This window comes from Piliocolobus tephrosceles, chromosome 10 (assembly GCF_002776525.5).
Source record: "Piliocolobus tephrosceles isolate RC106 chromosome 10, ASM277652v3, whole genome shotgun sequence".
In the NCBI taxonomy this organism is placed as follows: domain Eukaryota; kingdom Metazoa; phylum Chordata; class Mammalia; order Primates; family Cercopithecidae; genus Piliocolobus; species Piliocolobus tephrosceles.
In genome coordinates this window covers 64976434-65000471 of record NC_045443.1, presented here as the reverse complement: position 1 = coordinate 65000471, position 24038 = coordinate 64976434, and the positions used below count along the sequence as shown (strand labels likewise).

Below are 24038 nucleotides of genomic sequence, written 5' to 3'. Positions count from 1 at the left end.
TCAAGCAACCTAACCCGTTCACATGTTCTGAGGATAAGGAGATGGACATCTTTGGCCAAGCCATTGTTCTGTCTGCTGTGATGCTGTACTTTGAATTGCAAACCCCTGATGGTGATATGCTCGGGATCAAATGAGGTGAGTCTGGGCTCAGACTGGGTGAGCAGGAGGAGGAGAAAGACACTGTGTAGGACAGCTGCTCTTTCGCCTTTTTTCCCAAAGTGGTTATAATAGAAGCTTGGGCCACTTCCAAACAGAGAACCAACCTTCCTCTCTGGCACTGGTTCAGGGAATAGCAACATGAGCACTTACTCAGAGTAAAAGGTGGAAGTGGCCATGGTGTCAGAGCCTCTACACCATGGGGTTATCAAAATAGCAGCACTGTGGTGGCTCGCAGGTGCCCAGAAGTTAATCTGAGCACTATTAAACAGTGTGTGCTGAACAGATCCTGGACAGGGGCCTGGGGGTCAAGTACTCCATCCTTGGTTTTAAAATTCTCATTTCAAAATAGCAGAATGCATGGATCAGACAAGAAATAAGCACAATGTACTATTTGTTATAAGGGAGCATCTCTTGAAAAAAGTCCAGAGAGAAGCTGATTCCCAGAGTGGGAAAAACCTCTCATCTTTATGTTCCCTTTCTATCATTCATGAAGGTCGCTGGGTTAATCAGCCCATTACTCATCATTTGTGCGTCAGGACACAAAAGAATGTAGCCATCTTGATAAAAGGCCTCATTGCTCTCAAAAGGAAATAATTAGCCTAGAGGGTAAAAGACTTGCAGATTCCAAACCTAAAAAGAGATAGGGAGTATCTGAAATAGGAAAACAATTCAACTGCAGCTCCCTTCTACCTTGTCATCTCAGGGAGGTCACCTCTTACTGCTGGCCAGAGGCTTGTTAATGAATGTTTACCCAGAAGTAGCTACCATTCTGATATCACCCAAAAGACCAAGCACTGAAAGTATAAAAGAAAGGAGACTAAGATGATTAATAAATACTTGATGTCCTTTTCCCATCCCATTGAAGGCATACAAACATATGGACAAATATTACATTAAAGAACAAATTAGTAAATTATACTACCACCAGGTGCGGTAGCTTATGCTGATAATCCCAGTACTTTGGGAGGCTGAGGCAGGTGGATCACTTGAGGTCAAGAGTTTGAGACCAATCTGGCCAACATGGTGAAACTCCATCTCTACTAAAAATACAAAAATTAGCTGGATATGGTGCCACAAGCTACCTGGGAGGCTGAGCCAGGAGAATAGCTTAAACTCGGGAGGTGGAGATTGCAGTGAGCCAAGGTCTTGCCACTGCACTCTAGAATGTGTGACAGAGCGAGACTCCATCTCAATAATAATAATATGATATAAAAGCATGTGTGCTCTTTATGTTATATAGGTTTGTAAAGGAAAAACCCAACCACCTATACATTAACTGAGATCTAGTCTCAGCCATATCCTGAACACAATGTCCATGTGTCAAGACAAGAATTGAAGCAATGCACACTGAAGTGGAAGTCTATTATTCAACCACTAAACTGCCCCTTCCTATGCCTATGGAATTTGCTAATTAGTAATAAGACATTGTTAATCAATTATAGCACTGTTTTCTGCTGAACCCTGAGGAAACTGCATAATCCTAAGACAGGGTTCTAGGCAGCCACTACCAAGCATTCAAGGTTAGCACTAGAAATGATACCTATTTGCCTTCCTGGCATGTAACATTCCTAATTTTTCCCTCTCTACTGGCTTCTTCTTTACTTCCTCCAACACACGTAAAACTTTATATTCAATAATAAATAGTTGTGGAACGCCTGCTGCACACCAGTGCTGTTTAAGGCAATAGGAAACACAGAGGTAACAAGAACTAGCATAATGTAACTTACACTTAATGAGGGAGACAGACAATAACAATCATTAAACAGATAAACAAGTTTTTTCCAGACACTGATCAGTGTCTTTTTTAAGACACTTTAAAAAAATTAAATCAGGTAACATGACAAAGAAGGACTAGGGGTGGGGGAAATAGGCACTGGTAGAGAGGCCAAGGAAGTGCTATCTAAGCAGATAGTGTCAGATCGAAGTGATAAACAGTAAGACATCAACCACACAAGGAGAGAGGGCAGAGGGGTTTCAGCAGAGGGAGCAGGAAGTACTAATGTCCTGAGGCAGGAATGAGACATTCAGGAAACACACAGAAAACAGATGTGGCTGGAATGCACTGAGCCGAGGAAGAATGGAACCAAATGACGCTGGAAAGAAGCAGAAGCCCAATCACAAAGGGCTTTGAAGGACATGTCAAGGAAATTACACATGTTATCCTTAGTGTGATGAGAGGTCAGTGGGGAATTTAAGCAGAAGAAAGTACTAGACTGATTACTTTTGCCTACCCGGAAAACATACTCACCTGCTCCCCTTTGCTCGTCGTCTTTCTCTCCATCTCCCCACATTCACAGGCGACATTCATGAATGGGCCTGTACCCATCACACCATTTCCTCACCACCAGCCTCCAGGAACTGGGTAATGTGTTCCATTTCCTGCATTGTCTCCAAAACTCCTTCTGAAAGGGTTCTGATGACTTCCTTTGTGCACATCTCTCTTGAACTCCCCCTCCCCAAGCACTTCACTCACTCACAAACTTTTACTGAGGCCCTGTTTTGTCCCAAACTTTACATCAGTCCCTGGGGATCGTCCTTTTGTCAGCAAGAAAGATAGTCCCTGGCCCTCAAGGAACCCAAACTGTGACAATTAAACCAGCCTGACCACTGAATTCTAAGGTCTATGAAAGTAGGCACTGAGATGAACATGGGAGACTGCAGGAGCCTCTCAGTTCATCTGATGAAGGCTGATTGAGGGGGACAGGCAGGGCAGAGGGAGGAAGCACTGCTACTTGAGACATGGGGACAGCAGGAGTGAGCCAGGCTAAGGAGAGCACCATATTCCAGATGGTGGAAACCAGAAGTGAGAAAGTACCTGGCAAATGTAGGAACTGAAATCGTTTACATGGTTCAATAGGCCAGGAAGCAAATTTCCTCCCCATTATTAAGGTGCTCTTCCATAGCAGTTTTCTTCTGTTGATTTTATTCATTCCCTTACAAATGCTTTTCTTTATAATAATGTATTGATAATTTTAAAATATGGTCATTGTGAAAATTGATGAAAAACAGATAAGAAAATTAAAATGAGTATCAGCTACCTGTTAATACATTGCTGTATTTCTTTCTAATTCTTTTCCCAATGCCATCTCTGCCTCTGACTTTGCCTGTTTTGGTAGGGAGGACATTCACTTGTGTGCCTCCCTTTTTTTGTTGTTGTTTAACATTATACTGTAAACATGTTGTTCATAATTCATATACTTATAATTTATTAAGAAATCCTCTGTTAATAGATACAATGTTTTTTTCTAAGTTTGTCCTAGTAGATATGATTATTCTTGTACATAACTCTTTGTTTACATCATAGATTCTGATACCAATTTCTGGAAGTAGAATCAACAAGTAAAAATGAATGAGCATTTCTAAAGCTCTTGGTACAGATTACCAAGTGCCCTCCAGAAAGGCTCTGCTAATTATGCCCCAGCAGCATCAAACGAGTGCTTTATGCCACTCCACACCCTTGCTAGCAAGAAACATGTTGTTTAATTAATTGTTGATATTTTGTGGGTTAGAAATAAACTCATAGCTTTAATTTTTATTACTGTGATTTACAATTTAAAATTTTTTGGTCCATTTATGTTGCTCATGTAAATTTTTTGAAGGTGTTATTGTCTCTTTTTTCCACTGGCAAATTAGCATTTTTGTTACTGATTTTAAATGTCCTTTATAAATTACATTGCATCTGTAATTTTTATATAGTCACACTGTAAAAACCCTTTTTTTCAGCCTATGTTATTTCAATTACAAAAATAGCAACACAAATGGTATCCTCAGAACCCTTCATAGCCTTATCCCCACCTCACCTCACTTCCTAAACAGAACTTCTGGTGGAGGACCATTCTTCTATCAAATAATCTCTCTCAACTCCTCCCAGATGGTTAGAAGTCCTCTGTCTCATGGAGTGGCACCATTTCCATATGGCTTCCCTCTAGTTTTTCTCCATAGGAAACCAGAATGATTTTTGTGTGTGTGTGTTTTTGTTGTTGTTGTTGTTTTTTGTTTTTAATTTATTGTAAATGCATCAATGGCTTCCTGGTGTAATCAGAATAAATTCCCAGCTCCTCCAAATGGTCTGCGTGGCCTTCTCCAAGGTCCGGCATTGCATTTCTCTCCCTCCTTATCTTGCACGTGCTTTCTCCTGGCTCAGGAAACTCCAGACTTGCAAGCCTCCATCCCATGCTCTGGCTTGCTCTTGAGCTCCTTCCTCCTTCAGAACACCACATCCATGCCACTATGCCAGAGCGGCCCTTGCTGACCTCCCAGTCTGTTATTGTTTCTCACAAATCTAGCTGCTTCTCATGCTGGGCACTGCTTACAAACTGTAAACATTTTATGATTGTCTGGTTAACAAGCACCTCTCTTACTAAAATGGCATCTTCAGACACCACTTGTTTTTTTTTTTTTTTTTTTTTTTGCTTGTTTTGTTTTTGCCAGCGTGTGCCCAGTGGGAAGGATGGAGGGAAACAAGGGAGAGGATTACACTGCCTTCTCAGCTCACTTCTACTCACCTTGCAGTTAGCAGAGAGATTGCCAGTGTCAGCTTTTGATAAGGGTGATCTTGCCCAACCTCAGATTAAAGAGGACTTTTTAAGGGCAGTGACATCTGGTCCGGGCTGAGTCTCACAGGATGGGGCAGAGATTGGCAAATGCACTCTAGACAGAGACAGCACATGTGTCGTGGCTACAACATGGCACATTTGAGAAAACCACAGGACAAGGCCTACCTTCTGAAGAAATTATTCTCCCTTCTTCACCCTGCCATCACCCTGCCACAAACCCAGTCTCTTTGCCCATCCTTTGCATTATGCCAAAAATTATACACATAGGTGCTCAGTAAATACTGGATGACATACGAATGAATGATTCATGACATCCCTCAGTTACAGCAATTTGCTTCTCCTAGAATATCCTTTTTCTCTCTATCTGAATTCCATCAAGACCTGGCTGGAGACCCACCTTCTTAAAGCTATTATTATCCGAGAGCAACGCAACGCAAATGAGCTGCACTTATTCTGAATTTCATCTTTCAATGTTCTAGACTTGTTTAATATTTTCTGTCTAATCTTGTCTTCCTAATTAAACATAATGTCCTCAGAGGCAGGGATTGATCTCCTCCTTCTCCTCCTCTTTCACGTCTTTTATAATTTTTTGTTTTGTTTTGGTAAACTCAAATATGCCAAATCCATATATACCATCTTACAGAGTAAAAGTTTAACTTCTACAAAAGACAGGGAAGAAGAAAGGGAGGGGAGGGGAGAGGGAGTTTGCCTTGCTTGCTCTTGAGCTCCTTCCTCCTTCAGACCACCACATTCAGCCACTAGGCCAGAGCGGCCTTTGCTGACCTCCTAGTCTGTTATTCTTTCTCACCAATCTAGTTGCCTCCCTCCCTTCTTTCCTTCATTCATTTTAGTCTTAATATAAAAACTTAATATGTAAAATCCCCCCACCCCATTTTTACAATCTTTTTAAAATTTAAAATTTCCTGAAATGAATTTGAATTAATAAACAAGATTTTACTCAAAGGCTCCAAATCTTCAGCAAAAGATAGTGTACCAGTGCTTCATACTTTGTAACCAAAGGCATTACTTTGCAACCTTTTCTTTTCTTAAACAAGTAAGATACTGTGATTCCTTTTGATGCAATGTAGCAAACTAGACACAAATAGCAACAACTACTTTCCAGACACAAAGAGACATCACTGTTAATTCTACCTTAATGCAGATGGGCCTGGACTTACCAAAGGGCTACTTCCTGATAAACCCATCACAAACTCAAAAGATTTTAAGTCGACCTATTGTAAATCAGAGAGCATCTGTTTTTCTGTATCCTAATGAACCCATTTTCTTTAAATGTCCATCCCCACCCTGTGGGCCAGTCTGCCATCTCTTGCAAACACTTTCAGCTGGACTTCCTTCATCTACTCTTACCCTTCTCAGTACTTTCCTACAAAGCAGCCAGGAAGAGCCAATCTACTCGTGGCATTTCCTCCTTAAAAATCTCTTGGTGGCTGCCTTGCTTATAGGGTAAGGACCAAAATCCTCAATAGCACCTACCTTGGTATGTTCCAGTTCCCAACTACCTCACCAGCTTCGTTTCACACCAAGTTCTCTCATTCTCTGGGCTCTGGCCACATAGCCCTGACTTCAATTGGTCACCTTATTTCCTCTAGCTACTGGGTCTCTTATTCATGCTCTTTGTTCCTCAGCTCAAAAGCTATTTGTTTCCTAGGGAAGCCATCTTTGATCCATACAACATAACAATGTACACACACTCAGCACAACATGCTTTTTCTTCACAGCACTTATTACTTTGCAACTATGTATTTGTTCATATAATTATCCATATGTTTGCCTTTCCAACCAGTCTAAAAACTCCCTTAAAAAGGCACCGTGTGTTTTGTTCAGCATTATATATCCCTAGTGCCTACAAGATTCTGGGCTATAGGAGGCTTATTTAATACATATTTGACAAACAAATGCCATCTGCATTTTTTATATATATATTTAAAGCTACCCTAGCCAAAATTCTGATAAACTGAATTTTATGGACAAGGGAAATTAAGTAGGGTATTCCTCTTCAGATAAAAAGATGACAAATTAGCCCAAATTTACTCATACATTTATTTGCTGCAGGTCTACATAAATTGCTTATAATTAGTTACATTTCTCCCAAAACAATTGAAAACAATTCAATGAAATTTACTTAAATGATTTGGGGCTTTTCATGGGCCTTTGCTTTGCAAATAGCATACTTCATTTTTACAAATGAAGAAAGAGCCTTAATATATAAAACTCCTCAAACTTAGGAGGGGAGATAAATTGGGATAAAAAGCAAGGAAAGACACAATATTTTAGTTTGTAAAATTGGTTTATTTACAAATTGGTATTTTAAAATTGTATTTGAAATTTTTATTTTTATATATTTCCCTGGCAGGCATTCTGTATTTTCTTAAATATGGAGGCAAAGGATAGGAAACCTGAGTAAATTTAAGAGATTTACCTGCTGCTACAGTCAGTAAAATTTAACTTTTAATCCCTGAGAAACAATAAAGTGTCAAAAATAGTATTTTCATACTTTCAAATGTAAAAAAAAAATTCAGCAACACAGAAAATAAAGAAGCTACTATAATTAGCCTCTCCACAAGTAACAATGAGAAGTCACTCTCTTACAAATTAACTGAGGGTGTGTGCACATGCATTAAGTTATGAGGTGCACTTAAGACGACTACGATGCTCTAGTCCTCAACTTTTTAGTTTGTCCCATTTGAAAAATATTCCTGGAAACTGGTATGTAACTTAAATAATAGAAATGTCCATTGCTAGCTCAACTTTCCCCGCTTTCTAAACTTTTGTGTGTTATGTATGGTTATGGATTTTCCCTTACTGTACAAGATCAAAATTATCTGATTACAACCTAAGCCTCAAACTGCAATGTTTCTGTAAAGTCACTTTGGAGCAAGTCACTTCAGTTTCCTCAAATATCAAATGAGGATAATTATAGCTCACAGGGATGTATAAGGGATAAACTGATGTTCATGCAACACCATGAAAGCTCCAAGGAGCTTTCTATGTAAGGGGTAATGCTCTCTGGAACATGTGATACAATCACAATATATTCCTGCTGCTCCTTATTATAGATGACTTAATACTCCTAAAATGTCAGCTTTCTTCAGAAGGGTAAATATTAACTCATTAGTTTCCTCATTAAGCTTCCTTGAGACACATGGGAAAGGCAATTATGCCCCCACCCCATATATATATGAAATGTACCACAGATATTAAGGATGTGACCATAGCAAAATAGTAAGTCAAAGTCAAACCAAGTAAGGAAACAAACCAAAGACTTTGCAGTAAGATGTCTTCTCATGTATGTGCAACACACTGGCAGTCATTTTTCATTTTGGACAGTGTTCAGTATTACTAATGACAAGTGTTTATTTGCCTAATAACCCGAAGGAAATGAAGTGTACTTCAAACTTAAGAAAAAAAGGAAAGTCACAAATACCTTCCTCAAATCCCTCTTAACGCTCTTTTCAAAACAGAAAGTAGTCAAATCAATTTCCCCTTCTAACAGACCGATACCAATGTCAGCTAGGGACATTTTCTAGAGCTAGTTTGAAGGCAACTTTGAAGTTCCAAGAATATTTCTTTGTGTAGCTGTTGATTCCAAAACGGATAGGATTGTAGAGACTCAAACAGAATAGCACATTGATCAATTTTAAAAAGAGCTTTTGAAAGATGTGCTAAAAGGAAAGGGAATGAGTAGGAATTATAATCTCCTGAGTCAGTCAGTCAGTCAGTCAGTCAGTCAGTCAGTCAGTCAGTCAGATCTGGACAAGAAATTTTAAATTTACATTGCCACTTTAGCACCAATTTTCAATTTTGTACACAATGCACATCTCTTAACACTTACATTTCTAAATATATTGGATTTTGGGATGAGTCTGCTGGTTGGATTTTTTGCACTGGGTGGTGAACTTTAAGAAGCAAGATGAGCGGTAACGAAAATCTATGGCCCAGGCTGTGACGAGACAATTGGGAACTCTTACAGCATTCCCTTGTTTAAGTACATTCCAGTATTGATGCAGGAAGCCACACTAAGTTAATTCCTTGGCTGTTGGTAACAGAAGGAAAATAAATAAAAATGTGAGGTAGTTCTTTCCACAAGAGGGAAATATTTGACTACACAATATCCCTGCAATGTCTGACAAATTACTAGAGCATCTGCTTGCTGTCATCTGTAAGTAAACTCTTAGCTTGGTATTAACTGAACCTGACAAATCATGAGCTAGTTGCAGTTCCTAGGCCTTATTTTCTGAGCCAACCAAGGCAGGAGACACTACAACACAAAAAAATATGAACCACAGAGACCACCAAGTACAAAAACTGCAAACTCATAAGCATTAAAAAACATTGGGTGGAGCTGGTTAGAACACATTAGAATAATTTACCAGAACTTGTGCACAGAAAAGAATGAAGACTAGTGGGGAATAATTGACAGGCTCTGCTCCCCCAGCTTAACTATCATTGTGAAGTTTAAAAGATATGAAGCTCTAGCATAATAACACAGCAGAGGCTATATATAAAAAAGTTAATATAAAAATCTTAAAGGTAAAGGAATAGAATATCCTAGGAAAAGCAAGAGCTACTTACTAAAACCTTTGTCTTTCCACTTGGAATCTGCATACTTATATTGAACTAATAAAGTACTGCTATGAACAAACTAGTAGAATGAATTATTTTAACTTCTCAAGACACTGATATAGAGCTATCCATTTTGCATTCTAAACCCTCTCCAGGCTAATTGACAAAGGATAACACCAGAAATAGATCAGGAGTTAAATTATAGTTAGAAAGGGGAGAAAAGTAAGGTAGGACATTAAAATTTTATTCTGAAATTATCTCTGGCCACAACAATAAAATTTAACAAATATTCACTAAACAGTCTTACTCCTGTCATCAGCTGTACAATACATACAGTATCATAGAACTGGCCACTAGGATTAAAATCCACTAGAACATATTTAATGTTAAGTGGCGACAGCAGCATCTCACAGAAATTTTTACATACATATATACACAGTCCACATTCAACCATTTTCACATATTTTCAGTACACACAGTTGCAGCATATTACAGTCACATGTCTAAGTTGTTGCTCGATAAAAACCCAAGCCACTGCCTAGACATAACTGTAGCAGTTGAGCTGAGTATAATTACAATTAATTTTATATATGTCCATAGCAGAGAGATGTACAAGCCCCTAAGAAACAGAGTTCACAAATACTTTTTTTTAATGCTATTACAGCATTATGTTGGGCAATATTAAAACCTTTACCGAGACCAGATCAGTTTTTTTAAAAAGTCTTCTGCTTACCAGAAATATTTTTGATGAAAAAAATTACAAAAATGAATGCTCTCCTTAAAATAATTCACACTTTAGGTTTCCAATATGGCCCAATGCTACTGATGCCTAAAGTGTTTTCTAACATTCTGATGGAGTCATATAACACGACCCCAAACCACCCATTAAGTTTAAAAGTGGCTTAAGTGCCTTGCACCCAAATTGTAAAAATCCCTGGCCATCCTTACTAGAGCCAGGCACATATAAAAGGAATGCACTTTGGTTCATACCAAATGCCCTGGGATTAATCACACTATAAAATTAAATGGTTTGAGGTAAAGTTTTACAAATACAGTTGATTTTTGTCTAGTGTTAGCATAACAAAAAAAAAAAAATGTAAAATCAGTCTGATGTTAAGATACAACAAAGACCATCTTTAACCCCTTAAACATAGGAAGTCCCTGTGTAACACTACCTGATGGTTATCTTTTTTCAGTGCCTGAAGATGAGTCATGCCTTATGGTTTTTATTAAGGCCTGTAACTAGATATTTAAGACAGATGTATTTTTGCAGAGATGGGTTCCATCCTTACTGACTAGTATTCAAAGAGTTAAAGAGGCCAAAAAATGCATGCCCTACAATATGGCATTCAGAACAAAAGGCACATTATTAACACTAAGGGCACAATTTCTCCTCTACTGTTAATCTACAATGTCTTGCACCACTGTTGTTCCACTGCTGGAGCAATATATTTAAGTGGTAATGAACACAGTGGCGGTGCAAGAAACAGAGCCAAATGAGACTGCCAAAGACAAGACAACACTGTGCTATTCCTAAAACTGAAAACAGCGCCGACATCCCTAGACAATGGTAACCTGTGAGACCAAAAACTGTTTCCAAGCCAACTCTTAATAGCCTATCAGAGCCCTTCATTAATTTGTTTTAAAATCACAAAGATGCAACATTTTTCTTTTTTTGACATGAAAATCAAACTAGAATTTTATTAAAGCAGCTCTATCACTAAATGCTGAAATGTGGCAGCTTTTGTGAATAAAAAAATTTCACTGTATTTGGAAAAAAAAGAAAGCCCCACAGTGCTGCACATTATAGTTTTGTATATAAGTTTCCGGTTTCCATTGAGAAATAAAGATAGTCCCAAATTCATTGTTGGCATCTTAAGAACCAGTTTTGTGCGGTGGGGGAAAGACAAGCAGTATTAGTCCATTTATAAATTTTCACATGTATCATCATTTTATAGGGAAATTAATAACGGCAGACTCAGGTTTCTATATTTAAACGTAAATGTGAAGATAACTGGAAATGGAAGAGGAGCATTAGAAGAGGAAAACAGCATTATGTTTTTATTGATTTAATGTCCTAAAGAAGCTAACCATCATTAAGAGGCTGGTGGTCTTACAAAGCCACCAAACCAAGTGTTATACTTCTTATGCCTTTAAGCCAAAATCTAATACACAGATCCTTAAATTCTATACACCGTTGATTGGGAGTATTGTCATGTGAGCATTATTTAAAATGTAACTAACATATTATTGCACTTCCACAGATTACACAGAAATGTGTATAATATGCTGAGAATTTGACTAAGGGAAAAGAAGCTATAATTTCTAAACACAGAAGTACAAATTAATTTATCAGTGACACCTTAAATAGTAAAGCAAATGTCTATCACTATTTTAATAAGCTAACCTTACTACTGGTTTTTTGGCAAATATCTGAAATATTTCCTGAGCATTTTTGTCCACCATCAACCAACGAAGCCTAAAGTGTTTTTTTCAAAACTTTTTTTTTTTTTTTAAGCTAAACTGTAGGATAATTACTAAAGAACTTAACCGGAAACTTTCTTGGCCTCACTGGGGGCCATGCTTTTAAGTACTTGTAAGTCAATTTACAGGTAATACAATAATCTCTGTGCATATATAAGCTTACTTATCCTAATTTGTACAACCCAAAACCTATCGTCCAAACAGGCAGAAATCTTTCTATATTAAATTGCACATACTAAAAAATTTGTTTCACGTGCCTTGAAATTCATATACATCATTGCTCATACTTTAGTGATAAAATACTGAAATTTTCACTGTGAAAATAATTATTATTCAGAGAAGAAAATATTCTTTTACCAAACTCTCAGTTACTTTGCCAGATAAAGTGTCATTCCCACAAAAATAATCAGTGCAATCCAAAAGAAAGTAAAATAAAATAGAGGAATGCTATCTCTGGGGTTCTTCTAATGATATGAAGAATAAGTCAAACCATTTAACTTGAGGTTGAACTTTTCCTCCTCTACATGTTGTTAACATTGGCCTTACTGAACAGCCAAAGTGACTTCTGTTCGTCAAGAGGATTTTCAACCCTCTTTCTTTTTAAAGAAAAAGTTGATAGTTTCCCAGGCTAAGAGAACCTTACAGTGGCACCTGAAAAGTGTGAACTCACTCTAATCTGCTAAATCTTCTTTGGAACTATGGAAATCCCCACCTTAAGTAGCTAGGCTGCTGTTCTTTTTTTAATTGGAATATGAAACAATGGTCATAATCACAGCTGAAATGTCTCTTTTCTGTATTAACAGTCTGGGATACACAGTTGAAGGAAGAAGACAAACTAAATGCAAGCAACAGATGTGTGGTATTAAAAGAGGAACAGAGAGGAAAAATGCAGAGAAAAGGGAGGAACAGTTCATGGAATACAATTCTAAATTTAGGTGCAAAAGCAACTCTGTATAATTATGAGGCTTCTTTACAAAACAGCTTGCCGATCATACTAGAAAATTTGGAGGAACACACACGTTTCCATTTCCATTTATCCACTAGAAGCTGCTTTGCCAGTTTTTAGAATGTCAGAATGCTAACTGGGCAGTTTAAACCTTGGGGATCTTATTTTGTATTTGTTTCAGCACTAGAGAAAAATCTCTAAGGTACAGTTTTTCTTAGGATATCACTTTCATTCTGACCGTTCTCCTCCCACTACCCCACCACCCAAATTTATGAAAAACGGAAGCAGGACATGCTACACCTGTGCACGGACCTGGAGCATGGAGGGAAAAGGAGGGCCTTAAGGGGCTGTCACCCTGGGGAGGATATAACATGAACCATAAAAACATAGTGAATGTCTTTGACACCAATCTGTAAATGCGTGGCAGTCATGAAGTAATCAATGGCCTGCCACTGATGTTATTATTCTGCCACACTAAATACAGTAAGGCTCATTGTACTTTTAGAACACAAAAAGTTTCCGAAAGTATAAAAACTTAAAGCATTGTCCTCATGTATTTTATAAAAACAAAATGAACAACTTTCTTACATTAAAATTAAGTGCTGAAAAGATACAAATGAGTAGAGTTATTGAGCAAATAAAAACAGGTCTGAGCTACTCCTTTTCAACCCAATAAGGCTCAGCAAAGTTGTATCTTTCAGATTACCAGCATCAGGGGACATGAGCTCAGCTAACGAGTTTTGGCAACACTGTCCTCTGCTGAATATTCCCGTTGGCATCTGTCATCTGCGCCAAATTAGTCCTCAGTTTGGAAGCTGAGCTGGAAGGTGGAGGTAACTTGGATATAGATGTGATAGCACCGGTGCTCTCAGTTATCCTTTTCACTGACGTTTTCTCCCCGGTGGGAGGCTTTGGCAATCGCCTCCTCAGCCAGGGGTGCCGCAAAGCCTGGCCTGGGGTCATGCGCACTGCAGGATCCCACTCTAAACACTGTTTTAAGAAGTCAAGGAAAAGGGGATCGTCACACCCCTTCAGCGCATTCCCCCACTCTCTGCTCTCCGGTGGGCCCCTCAGTTTCCCCCTCCGGGAACGGCCTCCGTTGAGGACCACAGAGCCATCTGAGAGAGTCGTGACAGTGCAGTAACGGGGGTAACCCTTGGAGCTCACAAAATTTTTGGCTCGTTTGGACGCATCCAGCAGTTTCTGCGAGGGCATGCCCAAGAGTTCAATCATACAGGCCAGCTGGTCCCCTTCATCCTCCCCAGGCAAGAGGGGGTAACCCGTCAGGAGCTCTGCTAAAATGCAGCCCAGGCTCCACATGTCAATGGGCATGCCATACCTGGCCCCAAGGATCACTTCTGGAGCCCGGTAAAAACGCGACTGGATGTACGTGTAGACACGCTGATGCTCGTAACAACTGGAGCCAAAATCAATCACTTTAATACCGCTTCTACCCTGCTGCTTTAACAAAATGTTCTCGGGCTTAAGGTCACAGTGAATTATTCTGTTTTTGTGCAAAGCATCCAAGCACTGCAGAATCGAGTGGGCAAACTTGCGAACCAAAGGCAGGCTGAAGCCCTGGAATTTATTCTTCTTGATGAGTTCATAGAGGTTCATGCTCAGCAGCTCAAACGTCATGCAGATGTGGTTGCGGAAGGTGAAATTCTCCAGCATATGGATGACATTCATTGTGTTATCCTTGTCCTGCTTCCGCAGGTGTTCCAGGATTCGGATCTCCTCTGCTGCTTGCCTGTGGAAGCGCTTCTCATTCCGCACCATCTTTAGGGCCACGTGCTGGTGGACTTTGTGATCGTAGGCCTTGACCACCTGCCCAAAGCTCCCCTTCCCAATGACCTTGAGAACCTCGTACCTGTAAGCCACGTGATCATGGGGCACCTGCACATATGATCCCTGGTCATCATCATAGCCACCATTGTTGGGCCCACCTGTCATGCCCTGGCGCTTCTTAGCATTTAGACCCAAGAAATATATTTCAGGGTAGCTGAAAATCTCATGGTGTTCAAAGGCTGTGAGTTTTTGCATGTATTGCTTCATTGCTTGTTCAGGGGTCATGGGGGTGGCTTTCACCTTCCCCATGCCTTCCACGGACTTCAGAGAGGTGGAGCTCCCCTGCCGTCTATGAATGCTGTCCAGCTGCCGCTCTGGCACCACTGGCAAGCCCGTTTTCCCCACTGTTGTAAGCCCATTTGGTTGTGTCGTGAGCACTGTCCGCTTGTTACTATTATCCTCAAACAGCTGTTGAACCTGGATCTGTCCGTGAGGGTGGCTGCCCACATGCAGGTGATCATTCATTGTGTGCTTACTGCCGCCAATCTGGAATTCAGACAGGAAAGATAAATAGAAAAGAAGAGGTGTCTGTTCAAATGGGGTATAAGTAACCCCCATCAACAACCACCCGCTCCACCCCACCTTTACAAAATCCCATTTGGATTGAGTAAAGGCCACAAAACATGTGATCCTGAAAAATGGACCTCATAAATGCCATGCCTAACAGACAAGATGGTTTGCTGTACATATTCAGGGTTCCCCACGGAGGCAGAGACCATAACTTTATCATTCTATATCTAACACTTAGTATAGGGCCTGGCACATCATAGATGTTCCACTCAATCCACAGTTGATATAAAAATGAAACAGGATACAGAAAAAACATGCACACATAAGACTCTATGTTGGCTCCTCCACCCCCAGATTACAGTACCTTTCATATTTCATCAAGTAATTTATTAACATGAGGACAGGGACCATGTCTGTCTTGTTCACTACTCTTTCCCTAATACCTAGAGCTCTATCCTGAAAACACTTCATCACCAGTACTTCCCCTTTCCTTGAAAATCTGATGAAACCTAAGTGCCCACATGATCCAGTGACAAAAACAAAAAACCTGTGTTTTAGGCTTGAAAGATTCCCATGTAGATATGCACCACAGTGTCTTATAAACCCTGAACCTATTTTTAAAAGTTTCCAGGCCTTACTAACTGTAATAACCATTTAAGGCATTCAGCCCAACAAACCAAGCAATGACCACACTGTTTGGCCTTCCTCCGGAGGGGTCAGGGGCTCAGCTCTCTGAAGATGTCCATTTCTACGAGCTGCTGGGATACTCAGGTTTCCAAACAGGAATCCAAAGCAGCAACCTCTTGTTTCAGGTACGCATGCCATCCCTGAGCATTCCTGTCTACCAATGGTGTGAGCCAAGGGGCCCCAGCCCTCTACTGACAATCTTCTTGGGATTTCCTTTAAGTATTATGACTGCTGAGAGGTAAGGGGTAGGAGAGGGGCAGCCAGGATCCTCTCCCAGTTAGGAATTCCTGCCTTGGACAACCCCAAGTCTTAAAGCAGCCTGGGAGGTGATTTTTGTATGAAATCTTACATCAACTTGTCATCGCAATCCACCTCATTCATTCAACCGGTGTTAACAGAAGGCTGGCTGCCAAAGTGACAGAGTCCCTGCCCTCCAGGAGCTTACAATTAACTAGATGAAGTCTGTTGCCATCAGTATTTTTTCTATTATCTCCTTTTAAATCCTACTTTTAGGGATTTACATACTACTGAAAGAGCAGAAGGGCTGTGTATATGTAACACAGTAATTCAAAAAATGATTTGGGAACACCTCGATTATAAAATGAAATTCCAACTCCTTCTTACTAACAGACTAAGATGTTCACATTTTCTTTATTGGATGCATAATACTTTATTGGATACATAATAGGCACAATGACTGTGTGGAGAGTGAGCTTCCTCTCTGCCCACTTCTAACTAAAACAAAACAGAAGACAATACTTGGGGCCTGTCTGACTGTGACTTCATATAGGCTCAGGGATATCATTTCTCAGACTTATAACTGAGCTTTTTTATTAAACTCATAGATGATACTCCATGCTAGCTGATCTTATATTCTGTAAGAGTAGCTAGAAAGGTTATTTTACCCTTGTTCTATGCCAAAAGCAGGGCAGTCCATAAAAATGAATCAGGCAAGTCTTGGGCGTATATACAAGAGGTACAGGCTTGTCCAATGCTTTTCTTCCCCAGCCTCGCTCTCTGCACCCTCTCCTGTCCACTGCGGTCTTTCAAACACTAGGGAATAAAGGGGCCTGAATCAAAATATCTCTCTCCTAAAGAACCATTATCTTCAGAGTGGAGTGGTGATATTTCAGAAGAAAAATCCACATTACCTGTATACATGCTGTATAAAAAGCATAAAGCTGCTTCATTAGGACAAAATTAACCCTGGGGCTTTAGAGATTTCTAAAAACACAGCAAAAAGCCTCCGAAATTTACTTTAAGCAATTTTTGTGTTTCGCATAATTTAATATATGCTCACAAATGTTTTAGTAACTAAAACTAACGAGACTGCCAAGAAACGACCATCCTCTGTATCTCCAAATGCCTTCTCTTGGTCTCCTTTGCAGCATCAACTACTGGTTCACCTAACCTTAGGTGGGTTCAAGAGTTCCCCAGGGTTCAAGCCTTGATTCTCTTGGCTTCTTACCCCCATAAGCCCCTGCAACTGATCCTGAACACAGCCAGGGCTTCAGCAACTGCCTATGGCCTGAGGTTTGCACATTTGTTCCTTGAGCTCAGACCTGCCAAGGTGCTATCTCCTGAGTGCAAGACACACATATCCAACTATCAATCAGCTCCCTCTCCCATAAGCAACTCAAACTTAACTCATTATTTTTCTACCAAACTGGTTTCCCGCTCCCATGATCCTCCATTTTTGATCAACAGAAGGCTTCCCCTCCATGTAGTCACTCAGGCTATCCACCTGCAAATGAATCCTCAGCACTGTGCACCTGGAAAACCTCTCAACACCTCCCTCACCTAAGATGCATCATTACTATCCCATGCCCTTTCCATCAACGCTGCCTCATCTCATTCTCCTGATGTCTTTCACTGGGACAACTGAGGCAGCATCATAACATGCCCCCTTGCTTCTATGTCTAGAATTCCTCAAATCTCTTCTCCATAGTGCTTCTAGAGTTAACCATTTAAAAGTCTCAACCTGAGACCACTCTTGCTTTTAAGCCCAAGGCCCATGGCTGTAACCTATTTCCATAGCTAATGCAAGAACTTACCAGTAAGAACACAAGGCTCTAAAATGTAGAGGCTAAATGATCTGAGTCCTTCCATTCTCATCAACTACTGTCACTCTTCTCTCCAAGAGGAACAAAGCTAGATAGCCCGGGACCCAAAAAGCACCACGCACTTTTACACTCCTCTGCTTTTAGTGAGGTCACGTTTCATGATGGTAGATTTTCAGTTAGACACACATTAAATGATCCAGCTCCACCATTTACTAAATGTGTGACCCAGGGCAATTTATTTCATCTCTGTTAACCTCAGTGCCCTTGTCTGCAAAAAGAAGGGAACAAAGTTACCTCATTAGGGCTATTAGGGGGATTAAATAAGGTAGTATGTGTAAAGTGCTTAGTAGTCAGTCAATGAGAGCATTATTATTCCCCTTTCCAGATGTTTCTTGGAATCTCCTTTCTCATACCTAGGTGATTCACCCTTCAATGCATGGTTCAACTCTCACCGCCTGTGTAAACCTTCCCTGACCTACTAAACAGCTACTTCTCTACTCGGAGAGTATTAATCTAACACTTACTTCTCTTTACTGCAATTGTTTTAACATCAGATGTACTCATTTGGCTGTGAGCAATTCCAGGGCTGGGTCCCCTCTTATGTTTCTAAGTCCTCATTAACATAAACCCAGGCATGTAGTAAGCCCTCAATAAGTATCTTTGGGATGGAAGAACACATGTCAATAGATCCTCCTTGTTATATAACACTCTTGACTCTCTTGGAGTTGTTCCTGAGAACTACATTGTGTACCTTCATAAGGAAACATGAAATCAATGCCCAGGGAATTGAGAAATGTCCCTGGTGACCTAAGTCACAAGATGTTAGGCTTGCAGTGCATCAGTACAGACTTGGAGGCAAAGGACCTCCAAGCATAAAGTACCTGTAGCAGACACATCAATCCCACCATGTATAAACACTTGTAGCAAACACATCAACCAAACACCTAAAAGCAACACATGCAATCTTAAAAGTTTCCCAGATGTTAGAGATTCATTTCAGAAGCTTTAGCAAAAGAAGACTTTGAATCTCAAATATTGCAGGACTCTAAAATCACAATCAAGCTCGAAAGCACAATTAACTGACTTATAAAAAGTGGGGCAGAGAGCAGGGCTGGGGTGCTGAGGGGCTACAAATGCCAGAACGTTTCCAGAATACATGTCAAGACTACATCATAAACTTAAGGATATTAAAAACCTCTCCCTCCAGCTCAGCCTCTTGAAGTATGAGATCATGGCTTATTCCGATATGTCAATGTATAGTACAGTGTGTGTCACATTTAAAAATACATACTGAGGCCGGGTGCAGTGGCTCACACCCGTATCCCAGCACTTTGGGAGGCTGAGGCGGGTGGATCATTTGAGGTCAGGAGTTCATAACCAACCTGGCCAACATGGTGAAACCCCATCTCTACTAAAAACACAAAAATTAGCCGGGCATGGTGGCGGGCGCCTGTAATCCCACCTACTTGGGTGGCTAAGGCAAGAGAATCGCTGGAACCCTGGAGGCAGAGGTTGCAGGGAGCCGAGATGGAGCCACTGTACTCCAGCCTGGGCAATAGAGTGAGACTCTGTCTCAAAAAAACAAAACAAAACAAAACAAAAAACCAAAAAAAACATAATGAATGCAATTGTTAAAACAGCTACAATTTATGGGTTCAAATCGAGAGACCTGCAAAGGCTTCTTTGATCATGAAGTACTTTGGTATTAAATATTACATAAAAACAATAGCCAGTTTGGTAGTTTTCATTTCTTCCAATAAGAAAATGGCAAAGAGCAGATATTTACTGTGATAATAGTTTTGGGCGTTTAAAAACTTTTCTGAAGTCATCTCAGAAATGCTCTATAGTATTATGGTAATAGAATTGAGTCCAAAAAGACTGGAATTTTAGCTCCTCCTCAAATATTCTGACAGTCTGTGTGGCCCTAAGTAAAATGTCTACTTTTTCTTCAAAATACTGCCATTTTTTAAATGTGTATTTTAATTCGAATTATTTTATAAAACTGATAACTGGAGAGCGTTTTACACAGTAAAACAGTTATAAAAGTTACACATACTTTAATATTTTTGAATTTAAAATACTTCTATTAACAACTGCCAATTAACAACAGAAAAATAATAGGAAGTAACAGGCACACTTCTATCTCTCACACAAACAGAAATAAATAACTAACGTGCAAAACAACTTATGCATGGAGATATAAAACAAGAGGGCAATGGACTAGATAAATTCCAAAGCTTATAATCTTTATAATCATATATTTGACCTGCCTACTATATCACCTGTAAGAGAAAATGTGGGCAAGCTCCTATGACAAGATCATTTTTATCTCCTTAATGCCCTCCCCACCCCCCATTCGTTCTAGAAGTTCTTCCTAGGTGTAATTACTCTGGAAATAATAACTAAAAATTTATAAAAATCTGACAGACATATGAGAATATGGATCTACAAAGGTTCCTGCATTTACAATGAGGCTAGTACAATTTCCTAGAATTAGCAGTCTCCATCAGTATACTAAAACTAGATGCAGGAGGGTGTAGGCTTTCACTCTGGCCTTGATATGAACTGGCTGGGGAATCTTGATGAAACCGGTTACCTTGTCTGAGTCTGTTTCCTCATCTATAAATTGAAAGAGTAGAACCAGATAAACTCTGTGGTCCTATTAACCCTTCCTGTACTATGAAATCTGCGATGTTATAGAAATAAAATCAAAACTAAACCACCATCGAAACCCAAATTCACACCTTCAAAGTCAAGCATCTAATAATTAACAACATACCGAAGTTTACACACACGTTAAAAACAAGTAAATCTGGCACATGCCACAGCAAAATACAGGCCTCCATTATGAGGAGTACTGAGAAGCACATTCACATCCTTCCTTTTCTGGTGCACCACAGGCTCTCCCTCCAGTGGAGACTTGTCGTTTTATCTACTTTCATTACATGTATTTCAATGGCAAAGAGGCTTTGATCAAGCAAAGCCCATCCTTACAAAACTGGAATCCACATGCAAACCAAATAGCTCTTTTTCCAGCTCACACCATGTCATGTGATTACATCAACACATAGAAAAAAAAACTGGATATTACATTTTCCAAATTGTCAGATGATCCCAAACAAAAAAATCTAAACGCCTAAAATCAATGGCAGTTCCTTAACTAAAATATCACTGCAACAAGAACACTTAACAGTAATATACAGCATCATCCATCCTACTACCACCCACAGTCCAACACAGATGAGTTAACTTCTGGGCAATGAATTCCCAGCCCCTGGGACCAGATATGTCAGGACAGAGAGACAGACAGAGGGAGGGGGAAGATAGTAACAGCAACAAAACATTTTCCTACGAAACCTGCACACATCTCTCCAGGTCTAACAGGTGCAACTACAGTCTAGACATCCCCTCACAGTTCTCTGACAAACAAGTTTCCCCGTATGTCCTCAGAGCTACTCCGCTGTAGGCCGGGGGACGGCCTTTTTTTCAAGAACTCAACTTTCACTTGGCAAATAAAACCAATTCCTGGCAAGCATCCCTCACACAGAACCATCTTAGGCTGTTCCTGTGGAAAATCCAACCGGGAAAAAAAGACCTCCAAACCATCACCTCCTCCAAGTGCAGATCTCCTCCAGGCTGGCCATCACCATCCAAGGGTGATCCCTGGGAGCTGAGAAAAGGTACACGCTGAAGTCGAATCCAGCTTGCCAGTCTCCACAGCCACGAGCAACCAGTACCACACTGGCCTCTCCCCTCCCTCTGGGCCCTGAGAGACCACAGCACCTGTTAGGTGCTTTTTCCTTCCCACCTCCAAAGCAACGCTTGCCCTTTCCTTTTGAATAACGTCCAACTGCAGAATCCTACAGGGGTGGCTTGTTTTGACTGCTGCGGCGGCTCTTATTTTTGTTAATGTTAATTACAATTTCTGCTGTGCTCAAACCTGTAGCACTCATAAAACATGCTTACACACGCGGGGGACAATTGGCGATGCTCCCTGCTGGCTGGAGCCAGGCCTGGGAGGCTCTTTAGGGGATCGATTTTCCAGGCAGGCCGGTCTGGCTGTCCCCTAACACATATCTGTTTCTATAAATACCCACTACCCACGGGGAGGTGGGGGAAGGACAGAGATGTTTACCGGGTCAGGGAAAGGGAGCTGTGGGATGCAAGGACGAAAAATGAGGAAAGAAGGAAAGCAGCAAGGAGGAAGTTCCTAGGACGAGGAGCTCATGGGTGGGCGGGCTCCGGAGGGGAAGTAAGGGGCCCACGCCACGAATCTTCCTTTGTGGCTGCAGCTTTGGGCTCGCCCAAGTTAACGAGGGCGGCGTCGAGGAGAGGCCACCGGCCCGGGGAGTGGGGGCTTCTTGTATCTCGACCCCTCTTCTCCCGGCGTCAGAACCCTCCAAGTCCCGGTGCTTCTGATTGGGACCCCTCCCGCCCCCACCGCCCGGGCCGCCCGCGGGCTGGGTCTCACCGTGTGGGCTGCGGCGGCAGCGTTGCTGGCCCGGAGAGGCGGCAGGGCGATGGGGGAGGGCGGGCCGGTCCCCACTCCGCTCCGGGTGGCCCCCGCACCGAGCCCCGGGGAAGCCTGAAGCTGGCGAACGGCGCTGTCCCCACCTCGGCCTGGAAGCCACGTGCGGGAGGAGACAAAAGAGGGTCAGGGGGGAGAAAGTCACCCAGACCACCCCCACCCCACTGGGCAGCGACACCCCTCTCCCAGGGAAAGACAGAGGAAGACACCGGGGCAGTACAAACGGGCGTTCGGGTCACGGCTCCCCAGCGCACACCCACGGGCGGGGCGCGGGCAGCTGCAAAGTTAAGTCGGGCTCTGGCGCTCGAGTTCGCGACCCGGCGGCCCACGTTGCAGACGGCCAGCGGCCGGGAGGTAGGTTTGGACAGCTGAGCAGGGCGCCAAGGCCACGCCAAGCCCCGGGCAGAACAGGGCGGGGCGGCAGGCCTGGACGGTCCCCGCCCGGGCCCCTGGCAGGCAGAAGCCTCTTCGGGCGGAGGGCTCCCCTCGGAGGGGCCTTCGGGGCCGCGCGCAACCCTGCGCGGATCCGGGGCGCGCCGTCCGCCCGGGGACTCCACCGCGCCGCGCCGCCGACTTTGTTCGAGGTCCCGCAGGCAGCGGCCGCCCGCGCCACGGGGGCTGCCGTGGGTCGGCGGGGTTCCGGGGGTGTGCGGCGCGGGGGCACGGCCTCCTTACCGGTCGGGAAGGCGGCGGGAGCGGCGGCCGAAGGTTTCCTGGTTAACATGGCCGCTGGAGAGGAAAATGCATTTCAGGGCTGCCGTCGCCGCCGCCGGTCCTGCTGCTACTTCTGGCGGCCGCCGCCGCCGCCTCCCGGCCGCCCCTCGCGCGGGTCCCCGGCGCCTCGTCGCCGCCTCGCGTCTGCTACAGCCAGACACACACAGTCCACTGCATCCTCTCGGCCCGGGCCCGCGGCCGCGAGCCCCCCGCTCTCCTCGTCGCCGCCGTCCTCCTCTTCCTCGGGCGGCTGCAGCACCCTCCGACCCGTGCACATGCCTCGCCCTCCCCTGCGCGCCGCGGGCCTCCCCGTCTCCCTCACATATGGGCGCGGGGAGCTAGAAGCGCCGCGAGGACCGAGAAACGCCTAGCTCGGGAGTCTCTCCCGGGCCCGCGCGCGCGCGCGCGCGCACACACACACACACACAGGCGCCGGCGCGCGGCCCCGCCCCCGCCGCCCTCCGCCGCCGCCGCAGGCCCCGCCCCCGGCTCCCCCGGCCCTGGCCACGCACACCCCACCCCCACCCAGCCTCCCGCCTGGCCCCTCTCCTCTCCTCGGGTCGCGCGTAGCCGCCAGTCCGTTCCCCGGAAAACTCGCCGGGCTCCGCTCGCCCTCCTCCGCCCCCTCCGGCCATCTGCACTGCTCCCCTCGGCTCCACTCCGGCGACCTTTTCCCCTCCCCGGCCTCTCCGGCCCCCGCGGAGCCCCTCCTCTGCCCTAACAGCTCAACCTACCGCTGCTGCCCTCCGGCCGAAAGCGCCGCAGAGACCCCTCCCCTGCCATGCGCACCCCTAAACATAAATGCATTTTCAGCTCTTCGAACTGAATGGCTGCTCACAGACAGTACTGCGTCCTCGTCCCCCCATTCTCAGTCGCAGCGACTTAGCCACTCCCCTCTCCCCAATTCCTCATGTAGATAACTTAGTTGTGCGAGGGTCACCTCGGAGAGTCAAGTCCCG

General features: G+C 43.0%; 1 protein-coding gene across 2 annotated transcripts; it reads right to left on the bottom strand.

Annotated features, from left to right (window-relative positions):
- Nucleotides 1–4544: 4544 nt before the first annotated feature.
- On the bottom strand, nt 4545–23495 carry DYRK2 (dual specificity tyrosine phosphorylation regulated kinase 2). Of its 2 annotated transcripts, XM_023225085.2 has the most exons (3): nt 23041–23495; nt 22309–22457; nt 4545–15063 (listed from the first exon to the last, which is right to left on the bottom strand). In XM_023225085.2, the coding sequence occupies exons 1-3, from the start codon at nt 23087–23089 to the stop codon at nt 13456–13458; spliced, it is 1806 nt and encodes a 601-aa protein (XP_023080853.1). In that variant the 5' UTR covers nt 23090–23495; the 3' UTR covers nt 4545–13455. The 2 variants fall into 2 exon arrangements, with proteins under 2 accessions (XP_023080853.1, XP_023080854.1); XM_023225086.2 differs by lacking the exon at nt 22309–22457 and having other exon boundaries at nt 4548–15063; nt 23041–23439.
- Nucleotides 23496–24038: the final 543 nt, after the last annotated feature.

What these genes read in the sequence shown, in the direction of transcription:
- DYRK2 (XM_023225085.2), bottom strand. Translation starts at nt 23,089, where the DNA reads ATGTTAACCAGGAAACCTTCGGCCGCCGCTCCCGCCGCCTTCCCGACC. An exon ending in TCCCGCCGCCTTCCCGACCG is followed by an intron (nt 22,458 to 23,040) that starts GTAAGGAGGCCG and finishes CGTGGCTTCCAG; the next exon opens with GCCGAGGTGGGGACAGCGCC. An exon ending in CTGCCGCCGCAGCCCACACG is followed by an intron (nt 15,064 to 22,308) that starts GTGAGACCCAGC and finishes TCTGAATTCCAG; the next exon opens with ATTGGCGGCAGTAAGCACAC.